The sequence below is a fragment of the Pyrgilauda ruficollis genome, unplaced genomic scaffold (genome assembly GCF_017590135.1).
Source record: "Pyrgilauda ruficollis isolate IOZ18807 unplaced genomic scaffold, ASM1759013v1 scaffold8, whole genome shotgun sequence".
Classification (NCBI taxonomy): Eukaryota; Metazoa; Chordata; class Aves; order Passeriformes; family Passeridae; genus Pyrgilauda; species Pyrgilauda ruficollis.
This window is the reverse complement of record NW_024529932.1, coordinates 6,626,257-6,638,454: the sequence shown is the minus strand read 5'-3', so window position 1 is coordinate 6,638,454 and position 12,198 is coordinate 6,626,257. Positions and strand designations below refer to the sequence as shown.

General features: G+C 37.6%; 1 protein-coding gene across 1 annotated transcript in view; it reads left to right on the top strand.

The window, feature by feature from the left end:
• Positions 1–12,198, top strand: part of RNF17 (ring finger protein 17) — a 39,323-nt gene that overhangs the window by 678 nt on the left and 26,447 nt on the right. The window contains exons 2-11 of the mRNA XM_041487357.1: positions 9–100; positions 784–842; positions 1,807–1,862; positions 3,150–3,249; positions 4,331–4,408; positions 5,799–5,896; positions 6,696–6,867; positions 8,196–8,272; positions 10,636–10,710; positions 11,878–11,969. Of these exons, the coding sequence (XP_041343291.1) occupies positions 9–100; positions 784–842; positions 1,807–1,862; positions 3,150–3,249; positions 4,331–4,408; positions 5,799–5,896; positions 6,696–6,867; positions 8,196–8,272; positions 10,636–10,710; positions 11,878–11,969 (899 nt within the window). The remainder of the gene's footprint in view (positions 1–8; positions 101–783; positions 843–1,806; positions 1,863–3,149; positions 3,250–4,330; positions 4,409–5,798; positions 5,897–6,695; positions 6,868–8,195; positions 8,273–10,635; positions 10,711–11,877; positions 11,970–12,198) is intronic.

Genomic DNA, 12,198 nt, shown 5'->3' with positions numbered 1-12,198 from the left:
CTCTGAAGGCAATATCCTAAGCTACTGGAAGAGCATTTTACACAGCCACGTCAGAGAAACGGTGATTTGTGTCATATGTCGAAAGCTCTCAGTGCGGAAGGTAAGGCTTTGGGATCTTTTTATTTCCAGCAGTTTTATTATTTGAGTAGTGTGCACTACTCACTGTTAATTTTCATTTTATATGATCTGTTAAGGACAGTAGATGGGCTGCTGCATTTGATTAACACATTGTGTATTTGCTACTTACCAGTAGCAAGCAAGAAAAATAAATTCCTTTTGATTCCTCTCCAGCTCCTTTTCTTGATGAAGTGATTGTCAAGTTTGTTGTAAAAGAAACTTCATTTTTCTGGGTTTTTCTGCATGAGTAATTTCTTTCCAAGAGTTGAAAAATTGTATGGGATGCGTAGTATTTATGAAGCAATTTTTTGCCTTTACTTAACTATGCTTTTTGAAGGTTTGGGGTATTTTGCCTTTTTTCTTTTTGTGTGGTTATCCTGTACTGAATGTAGTAACAGTATATATTGTTAATGTTAACAGATAATACCCTTATCAGTACACACGAGTCAGTCTTTGTAATTCTCAGCTAATATCTATATTTTGTATCTATCCATTTGGATTTCTATTCCTAGCTCTTAAATTCTCTTATTAAAAAAAGCCAGCCTTCTAATTCCTGTTGACTTGCTGAATACTATTTAGACGACTACACTGGTGATGGTGTGTTCCTATTGTCTCATGGATTAGGATGCCCTACAGGAGTGGGTTTTTCTGTGCTTGCTTTTGCAGTGTTGCATGGTGATGGGAAGGATGAAGGCACTGATTTGTTTTGTTTCTCTTCTCCACAAGTAAGTCAATCTAAAGCTTTCCGTTCAGCAAGCTTTTCCGTTCAGTTGCTGTGGTGGTGTAAAGTAGCAATATTATAGGATCTTGTGAGTTTTCATTGAGAGTGATTAAAGCAGGCTCAGGTCCTCTCTGAGCTCAGGGTCTGTGCCTTATGACCACCTACATCCCCAGCAGGTGCTTGCTAGCATTTCTCATTGCACAGTGTTGCTGTGTAGTGCACGTCAGATGTGCAGAGCCTGCGTTTAGGAAGGTGTGTTTTTACAATTCTCATTCGTGCCCCTTGTTGCCAGATCTGTTCCACCCTCTTGGGTGCACACAGTGTGCAAGAAAGCAACTCATTAATATGTACATTTTCTGTACATAAAGGTTTAAAATACACTAAAACAAACACTTAATTTTGCCTGGTAGTGTGTAAGTTTTGAGGTTTTCTGTTTCTACATCTTAAAAAAAATGCCTTGAGCATGACTTCTGTGTGTTATGTTAATGCCATTGTTTCATCAAAATTTATATTTTGGACAAACATGAAATGCCTTTTTTTCCTCTTATGAAATTCAGTTTAGCATTTATTGCAAAATACAAATTAGTCAGGTCTTTGGCATTTAAGCCGTGAGATTAAGCCTTATTGAAAAGGTACGTTGTAGAATCTGGTTCAGGAATCCAGTATGTTATGAGTTTTGCATAATAATGGGGAAAATACTAAGTGCAAACAGGAAGTCAGGCTTTTACTTGAAACACTTTTTTTTTATCACAAATATGTACTGATGCCTACCTATGCTCTACTTTGGAGCTCTTTCCTTATACCTCCCCTTGTACAATTCAACAGCACTTACTTTAAAGCTTGGTCTAATTGAAATGCTGGGCAGGGGTGGATACTGAAGGTGAAAACAGGTTTATAGAACACAGTTTCCTGGGATTTGGCTAGAAGCCTGTGGTGTAACTTGTTTTCCTTTTTCCCTCTGAATTTAGAGCAGAATGGACTTTAAATTTGGGCTGTGTGGCAGCAGCTCAGAAAGACAAGCAAGGTAAACCTTTATTAAATCTTTTCATGACTTTAAATGCCAGCCTGGGGGAAGACTTGACCAAGCAAGTGATTCCAGACATTTTCCTCGGGCTGTTCTTTTTTAGTGTGTTCTTTAAACTTCACTACTGTGTTGTTGGTATGAGTTTCTGATACCGTGAGAACACCTTGAGTACAAGTATCATTGCCTTGAGAGGCAGCGAAAAACAAATTGGTTTGGCTTGAAAATATGTGAAACTGAAAGTTTTAAGCACTGTGGTAGATGGCTGATAAGGGTTCAGAGGGAGAGAGATCTGCTGAAATGCTAGGCTGTGGTAGGAAGGACTCTGCCTCCTTCCCCCCAACACCTGCTGATCCCATTGCTCCTTCTGTTTTGATAACTAGTCACAGCTATATGAAGATCAGATGCCAGCAATATTCTGTGGTCTTGTCAAATCTAAAGTACATTCACTTGTTTATTTGCCCAGTCCGTGTGAACCTGAAGGAAGTCTTGAAGTGGCTGTCTTCAGCCTGCAGTGTTACTGCTGTGGAGATTGATGTTCATGCAAATAAGGACAGTCCCAGAAAATTCTTTCAGGTCTGTTGCATAAGGAACCTGTTCTGAAAGGAAGATGCAGGAAATTTATCTTCTGAGTTTTGGTGCATGTAACATGCACCAAAGTCAGAACATGCTAACTTTGCCCAAAGTGAAAGATTTCGTGTGTAGCTGTCAGTCTCTGCAGCAGTGTTCTCCAGATGCTTTCACTGTTGGTCAGACACAACAAACTGAGCCCAGGAAGAACAGCACAAGGCTTCCTTCCTGGAAAAAGGTTCATTTATGCAGACTGCTTTTGTGGGACTCTTCTCTGCTGTTGCAGAAGAGCAGCTGGGGGTCATCATACAATAACATTTAAGAGCCTTCATAACAGGTTGCTAGTAAATTGTTTTGGTGTCATTGGTCATGTATTCTAGACAGTAACAAAAGAAAAATGAATCCTGGAATATTCATAGTCATGCATTTACTCTCACTGAGAAAAAGAATCACTACCAGCTGCTAAGGTTTTGTTCAGCCTTGCCAAAATTGTCAAATGAAAAATAGCTACATTTAAGGGGATTATAGTAAAAAGGGGGTGGTTTGTTTTTTTTTTTAATGGGGTATCTGCTGTATGTGTGAATTCATCTGTTGCATGAATAGGTGTGTGTATATGTATTTAGTGATAGATTTTGAAATACTCGTGTAAAGTATTTGCAGGAAGTTTGGTGCTTTATTTAAAATGCATAGGTCTTTTCTTTAATTTTTTTTTGTTTGCAGGCCCTTCAGTCACAATATCAAAGAGAAGAACTTTCAGGACCCATTTTCTTCCAATGGTGGGCTGAGTGATGGATCATCTCTAGTTCCATCATCTGACATGGTATGTTAACATGGAATTTCCTTATATTTTCACTTGGTTTGGTATATGCATAATTAATAGTGCACTTTATAAAACAAAAAACGTCTGCAGCCTTAACAGTTACTTGCTACTGTTCTGTCTTATCATAGGGATGTGCAGTTACAGCGGTCGTAAGATAACTTGACAAAATGAGTGCAGATCAGACCCCCCAGTGAGATCATAGCTGAAAACTGTTAGCTTTATCCAGCTGTGGTGAAATGATGTATTTTGAATTTAGCTTTTCTTAAAAGATACCCCAGGCTTCACAACATTTGATTTGGGGACTTCTTTATTTGTTTTTAAATCTGGGGCATTTGCAAGGCTCATGTTTGCATCCTTAAAACAGTAATTCAGGGCAACAAGGTTGGTGGACAAATGGACCTCTTTAAACGTTCTGTTAAATTTCCTAACCTCATCTTTCTGAATAGGTTTGTGAGGTTTTAGACCAGAAACCATAAGTTGTGGATATTTTAAAGTGACCGTAAAGGAGCTGTATATCCAGTGCCAGTCTGTTTTCTTTTGTGGATGTTGTCCTGTAAACTGACCTTGCAAATGTCTGATGCGATTTCTTAGGTAGTTTTGTTGTAGTGCCTGTTAAAATTTGAAAATTGTTTCCTTGTATTGGCAAACTACTGGGAGCTACCTACATTTTTTTTGGGGGGGGGGGGGTTCCAAAGTGATACTTGTAAATATTTTACTTTTGTTCTAGGCTGCAATATTCCCATTCTTCAATCTTCCATGTTTTCTTTTCTCTGTATTAACTTCATTTTGCTTTTTTTTCATGTACTGTTTTAATTTGGCTTTTGTATGTGAGTATGCAATTAAATTGTTTTAAAAAAGAACTTTAGACTCTGTTTCAGAAATACTACAGTGGAAATATTCTCAGTGAAATTCAGGTGAGCCAAGTATTTTGTGCCTGATGGCCATTATGGAGCTGCTCGAGTCTTCACATAACTCATCAGTCAGCCACATCAAATGCCTCTGTCAAAATGGCAAATAGTTGTAGGCCATCTTTTAGTTGTGCAAGCAATTTTTATGTTTACTGCAAACTTTTCCTCAGGAGAACAACACTGGGCAAGATATTGATGAAGCTTTGGGCATAGCTGTTAGTAATCTTGGTCACTTCCATGACGCAAGCAAGGTGGGTGTAATTAGGTAAATAAATAATGAAATAATCAGTCTTCTCTTAGACTGAAGGTTTTTGTTCTGAGTAGTCACACATTAACATACTATTTAAATTTGCTTTTCCTGCCTTTTTGTTACCTGTTTTGTCTTTCAACTGTTGATGTTATTTCTGTGAGTACATAGCCTTAAAGTCCAGGCTGCTGCCTGAGATGTAGTCTGCAGAGGAGTACACAAGCCTGTGCATAATTTACAATTAATAGGTCAGTATATATATTTAGCAGAACTATATGCAAGCCAGTCTTTAAGTACTAAGTTTGTGTTTCCTTGGATCAGTGTAAAATTCAGCTTTTGTTTTTACTCTAGCAGCTACTCTTAACTTTTTAATTCTGGCGTGCCTCTTTCTGCATTTAAAGGTGGAAAAGATGTTATGAGGGCAGCAGAAGTAAAAAATGCACAGAATGTACAGAAAAATGTAAATCAAGTAATTAATATGCACAGTATAAAACATAGGAACAATCCTAAAATAATAAGCTAATAAGTTTTAGGTGTTAATAAGTTTTATTAACTTTTTAACTTTATCAATGATAATTAATTCATTTAAACTTTAGGTCTTCTTAAACGTGCTGTAGAAAAGCTTGCAGTTCTGTCTGTGCCATCTATTTGCACTTTTACTTGTAAGATACACAGTATAGAAGTATTTAATGTTTCAAAAACTTAGTTCTGGGAAATGTGGTGGGAAGTGTCAGTGAGGCGTGTTCTCCATTCCCTTTGTAGTGGCCAGTCTTTCTGTTAAGCAAAACTATGTTGAATTCCTAATTCATACACTGATAGCATATTGTAAAAACTTCCCATTTCAGCAGCTATAATATATTAACCCATGAGTATTATAATACCAAGACTGGTTCTGCAACAGGTTTTCAACAAAGACTGGGAAATTGCCAAAGCAGTATTGCACTATTGAGATTTTTTCCCATAGTCTCTTCATGAAATGTAACTGTAGTGACAAAACTGATGTTTAGCCAGTGGAAGATTTTTTTTTTAATTTTCCCTTTATGCTCACAATGAGGTTTTAAAAAGCAGTAGAAATCTCAGCATGCTGTTATCTGTGTATGGTGCAGTGTTCGAATGTCAGATGAGGAAAGTGAGACATGTGCCAAGATCTGTGTGTTTCTTCATAGACCTAAAAGCTTCAGTGGAAGATTAAAACAGTGTCAGCTGACTCTAGCTTAGAGAAAACAGAGTTTTGTAATGAGCTATAAGTGGTTTAATGTAACTGTCTGCTGGGGTGTCCATCACTGTCTTACTGTTCATTGCTTCTGTTCTGAATTTTAAAAGTAGTAGTAGTATTGTGAGAATAATAAAATAATAATGAAATAATGCATGTTTATTCATACTGAACAAAATAGGTGCTGGAATACTTGGAGTTGAAAGTAAAGCATAAAAAAGACAAAGTTACAGAAGCTGCAGATAGAACACTTGATGAACTTATTAATCTTCTGTCAAGGTAGTAATCTAGTTTTGTAGTATGGCACGGGTGAGTTGCTTTTACCACAAATCTCTTCCTAATTCAGGTGAAAGACTTTTGCTTAAGAGTTTTCTCATAGCAATATTTCATAGTACTTGTCTTTTGTTTTTACCCTTTCATTGTGGCATCTTGGAGCTGGTTTGTGTGGTCGGAAAACACAAGCTTATGCTGCCTCTGCTCTTAAAAAGATAAGAAAAATTGCTCATAATGTTCATTTTCTGAAAAAGCTCAATTTTGAGGTTTTGTAATACTGTTATTAGTGGATGATAAATTTTAACAGCAGGGATAGCAGGGTTTTTTTTTTTTTCTTCCTGCACGTTTTCAAGCTGATAGAAGTGTAGGGACACTTCATTTCTGGATTTTCACAAATATTTATGTCTTCAGGGTGAGGGGAGAGAGGTGTTAAAGCTCAGGTTTCTGGAAGAGCCTCTGAAGGGGATGGTCTTCAGTCTTACCTTAGTAGAATTAATTGTAAGAATTAGCTGTTTATTTTTCAGTTGGATGTGTTTGGAAATATCAGGAGGTTGAAATAGAAGAGTGCTCCTAATATTTAATTAATAAATGTCTTCTCAGTGTGAACTCTATGACTTTTGTGGTTCCTCCAATTACAGAGTGCATTTCCCATGCCTGTACTTCACACTGTTTGGGGAAGATGATCCTTGTGTGTGGGATGTATCCACTTTGTATTGTGTGGCTGGCAGCTGTGTTACAGTTCACATTTGAGTCTGTGCTGCTGAGTGCGTGTTAAATTCTTTGAAAAGTAATGTTTTTAACACAGGAAAAGGAAATCATTCGCAGAATTGAAGGAGAACATCAACAACTACAGTTCTAGTATTGCAAAAACTAAGGAAATCATTGAAGAGAAGAAGCAGCATTTGATTGGTGCCATTAGGACAGCAAAGGAATTAAAATTTTCACGTTCTCTAAGAAACTGTTGTGATCTCACTCAGGTAGTAACATTCTTGCACTGTGAAATAATTTATTTTTAAGAAATATATTCAAATTTGGATTGCAAGTTTGTATTCCCAGTTTGCTGACTTCAATGCTGACATTTTTGGGCTATTATATTCTTCCCCTGCTTCTTCACAGACACAGAATTTTTATTTGGTCTTAGTCTCAAGTTACAGTCTGGTGGCTGATAGGAAGCAAAAAAGGTGATTCTTACCTTGATGAGTTTGGCATCTGAAACAGGAAATGGAGGGGGAGGATAGGAAAAGTGGCACAGTGCTGATCGGTGAAAAGGTGGTGTTTGGATCAGTTCAGTTTCTCAAACCTTTTCCATTCCAGAGCTCTCCAGCCTTCTCACTGAACTACTCCAGAATTCATAGCCACACTCACTTGATCCTCTTGGTGCCAGACCTTTACTTTTGTTCTTTCTCCCCATCATATCTGCTGTTCATAGAAACCCATGCCACCTGCCATGCTGTAGCAGAGCAGAGGTCCATCCTGTGAAGTTTCCTGTCTCTGGCAACAGAGGAAAGATGCTTGGAGGAAGCATCCAAGAAACTGGGGAAGTTGAAGGTTAAGGATTTTAGTATCAATAGGATACATCGGGCTCATTACACTGAATAAACATTACCTTATTCTGTCATAAGATTGTGGAACATTTTCTTTAATGTCCTGGTAAAGTTTGTGGCAATGTGCATGGGTGTATACATGTGTGCATTATATATACATAGGCATAGGTTGTGTCAGTGAGTTCCGCTTTTTACTGTTTAAAATTAGGTTTATGTAAAATAGCTTCCTCTGTTATTTCAAAATGTGCCACTCAGTTATTTCATTTGGAGCCTTTGTAGTCCTTGTGTTGAGAAAAGGAACAAATAATTGGTCTTGTCATTCTTGGAAGAAATGTGCTTTTCAGAATCATCTACCATGCATCCATTTGTCACTTTCCAGCTGAAGAAACTGCATCTTCTGACCCAGAAAAGACCTCTAGTCTTTCCTTTTTTTCTGTCATTTACTTCAATCTCACCACTGTGATTTTTTTGGGAACTGGCAGCTACCACTCTCCTCTCATAAGCCTGTCTTTTTACGTAGAGGTCACTTTCTCATTAGATGTTGAAACAAAAGGAGTATCTGACCTTTGCTTCTGTTTATATGCTTAGATTACAGAATCCCAACCATTAAGTCTTAATAAGGCAAGAAGACATTTGAGAATGGGCTGTTGGCTGAACTCTAGGGGTTTTTACCATAAAATTTAAGGTGTCATGCTATAGATAATAGGTGCATGCATAACTTCCTGTTTAATGGAAGCTAAGATTGTACTTCTTAATTTCAGATTATTTATGACTTGAAGTTGCCAGTGGAGGCTGAGCTCTCACGAGTGAAGAATTTAAAGGACAAAATACTTTCAAGGTAAATTACTGGAGTGGGAGATGTACAGGGAGGGTAAAAAGAGGCATGGGTTATCTTAATTACAAAAACTGTTCATGAGACAGTTAAACGGCAGAAGTTGATCTTCTTCACTTTCAATGACTGAAAAACTACTACTTCAGGTATAAGTATAAACTCTTCACTAAAAGTAGGCAATAACCTTCATGTGAGGCATGGGGGGAGAAAGCACATAACATTTGCTGAAATGTAGGCAAATGCATATGGATTTTAAAAATCCGTGACAGACTTCTGCCACTTCTGAAATCCTCCTTTCCTTACAAATAGAAATAAATTGGGAGAATGAGGGCTTAATTACTGTTTTAGTGAATCAGTTTCTGACCTTCGGGAAACATTAAATGCTTTTTGAGCTGCTGATGTCTAAAGAAGGTTGTGGAAAATCCCAGTTGCCATGCTGTCCTCACTGGAAGTGACTGTTGATTTCTGTAGCAGAAGTGAGCAAGAAAGTAGGTCTCAGCTGAGGTACACCTGACCCTGTGCAACTTGATCATAAGGCTGGTCAAGAGTGCTGCAGTACCTAGTACATAAAGGCCACACTGGAAAATGGAGGGACAGAACAAAGATGGTGCTACTTTGGAACATCTTGGGGGCCCCTGTTACATTTCAGGATGTGGAAGCACTCTGGTACTGGGGGGGGGGGGGGGGTGGGTTGCGATTCCGACTGGCGCAGAGAAATGAAGCTTAGCAAGTTGATTATTTACATGCTAAATGCAAACAATTTTTGTACGATGACAGATTCAATTAGGTTGCAAAAGGCTATTAGGATCACTGAGTCCAACCATTAACCTAACACTACCAGCTCCACCTTTACCATGTGTTTAAGTGTAGTGTCTGCCTGTCTTAAATCACAGAGTCATAAAATGGTTTGGTTTGAGTGGGACCTTCAAAGGTTGTGTAGTCCAAGTGTCCTCCAGTGAGCAAAGGCATCCTCAGCTAGATCAGGTTGCTCAGAGCCCCATCCAGTCTGACCTTAAACCTTTCCAGGGGCATTTAACACCTCCCCAAGCTACTTGTTCTGCTGTTTCACCGCTCTTAGTGTAAGAAATTCCTTTTATCTACTCTGAACCAACATTCCTGTAGGTCAAAGGTTACTGGCTTTAAACTGTTGCAGGAGGCTCTAGCAGAAAATTGTGCATGTCTTTCTGGAAGGTGCTGTGAGGTCTCCCTGGTGTCTGGTCTTCTCCAGGCAGAACAGCCCCAGCTCTGTTAGCCACATGTCTCCAGGGGTGGTGACTCAGCCAATCCCTCGGTGGGTTGTTCCAACATGAGACAAAAATTAGGACCCCTCCAATCATGTCAGTTGAGTTCTTGAGTTAGAATATGGATAAAACAATCTATAAAATCCTCTTTTAGTGACTTTACCAAGTCACTGCTTTGAAGATACTGTTGGTGATGAATGGCAATTTCAGAGAAGCCTGTTTAAATGCATAATGGTAAACTCTCTCAACTTAAAAGAAAGCTGAGACATAACAAAACTTAAATTTTTTTGCATTGGAAAACTTTTTGAGAAATTCAGCTGAGCAGAGGACGAAGGAGACCTGATGAAGGAAATGAAAACTTTTTTGAGAAAAGAATTGAGAAATTCAGCTGAGCAGAGGACGAAGGAGACCTGATGAAGGAAAAATATAAAGGCGTTACATACCTTGTGCCACTCCAAAATTACACCAAAGGTTAAAAAAAAAACAAGTAGGAGGTGCATAGAAATTGAGACACTTGCTGTAGACATAAAATGTTGTAGAAGAAACAGTGGATATGTTCCTGAAGGGGCAGTGGGAGAGAAGCCCAGACAGATCTTCAATACTATTTACATTTTGGTTTTCATTCATTAAAACTGGATAGAAAAGCTAAGGCACTTATTTAACTTACATACACAGTTGCATTAGACTAAGTGTAAAAGTGCTTAAAAGATTTTTTTTTTACTGATGAAAACCATTCATTGGTAAAGAAAACAGTTAATAGTGTAGCAATAAACAGAAGCATATATTTTGGACTTGAGACAGTTTTGTTCTTTACAAAGGAAAGAAAATTCTTTGTCTCTGTACAGAATAATATATTGAACTAAACTAAGTATAGATGAGAAAACTGAGTGAATGTTGCAGTACTCAGTGCATAAGGGAGAAAGCATAAGACAAGAGTTTTTAAATATGAATATGAAGATAAATGAGCAGCCAAATCTGGTTTCTGTAGGAAGAAATAAACTGGAGTAGGTAATTAATCTTACTTTGCCCCCCATGAATATTGTGCTGAAAAACACCGTAGGTCTCAAACTGTCAAAGTGATTTAGGTGTTCTTGTCACCTTTTATAATATTTGTTCTCTTCTCTTGAGGTTGTTCCTGAACACTTTGGAGATTACATCTTCATTAGAAAATTTGGGAGAGATTAAACGGGGAATGACAAGGAAGTAAGTATTTTTTAATGAAAGAGAATAGGTATAGTAATTTACCTGCTCTAGTGGTTAAGTATTTATTGGAGATCAAATCAAAAAAACTGTAGGTGCTTATGGAATTCTAAGAGTTTATTGAAGCAAAGCAAATCTTTATATGCTGGTATTACAATCAGAATTCCAGTCAGTCCAGTTTGTGTTTCAGTTCTGACATTTTAGTTTTACTTGTGTTTTGCCCTAGTACATTTTCCTGAATCACTTGAGTTATCCAGTTTTCATTTACACTGTGTACTTTTCAACTTCCATTGGCACTTAATGATTCGACCATGGAACCATTTAGGCTGGAAAAGGTCATTGAGTCCAACTGTAAACCGAACACTGCCAAGGCAACCACTAAACCATGTCCCTGGCTGCTGTGTCTGCTATGTTTGTACTACATGTAATAGAGATGTTAATCATTTCAGCACATGAAATTGCATGTAAATGAATCTCTAATGAACAGCAAGTACTGAAATTGGTAGTATTTCCAGTTCACAGTCTAAATACAGATTGTGTCAAATGCTAAAAGAAATTTCTAAAATTAACAAAGAAAACCCTTTTATTTTTAAAATTACAATTGCTTTTATATTATTTGGGGTTTTTTGTTGTTGTTTTGTTTGTTTGTTTCTGTGGTCTTTGACTAATACTTGAAAAATTGGAATGAAGTTGTTGTTAGGGCTGTTGCAGTTAACACTGAATATGCTAAAAAAGGTTTATTGCATACTGTCATATTTGAAAATCCTACATATGAGAGTGAATAGTGTCTGTTAGTACAAAAGCATCTGATATGCCTTTTGTTTTCAAAATGAGGTGTCTTATCAAATTATGAACATTTTTTTCAAATAGTTAGTATTTGTACTTGTGGTCTCTGATTATCTAGGTGGGGGTGTAGCTCTTGCAGTAAGCTGTGCCCAGGCATATGTACTGTGTCTGTGGCAATTCTTCCTAGGATTGAGTTATAGTACTGGTTTTTTGAGGTCTTGGTATTAAAAAATGTAATTCAGTTTATTTCTAGCGGGTCTTATGAGGCGGTTTTTTTTACATAGTGATGCATTCTTAATGAAAGCTCTGCTCTGACTCGTGCTTTTCTAGAATGAGACTGAATTATGTTAATTTGTTTCCAAATAAATTTTTTCCCAAATACAGTGAAGATAATGGACAAGACACCCTTATCCTTGATGACCAGGAAGAAACGCCTGATGTCATAATAGAAGAAATACTGGAAGATGACTTGGAGGGCAAGTGTCTTAGTACCTCATGCTTGCTGTGTTCCATTGTTGAGCGTGATCCTGTTTTTGAGTCTTATATTATGCCGTGTGTTTGGCTCATGCAGGTTCTTTAATGATGTCTGTTTCAATTCTTTTGGGGTTTTTGTTTTTTGTTCTCCTGTTTAGCTTACTGAAAAATGTATCACAAGCTCTCCAAAGAGGGTTAAAAGCACTGTCTGCTGTGCAGTGATTTACTTTG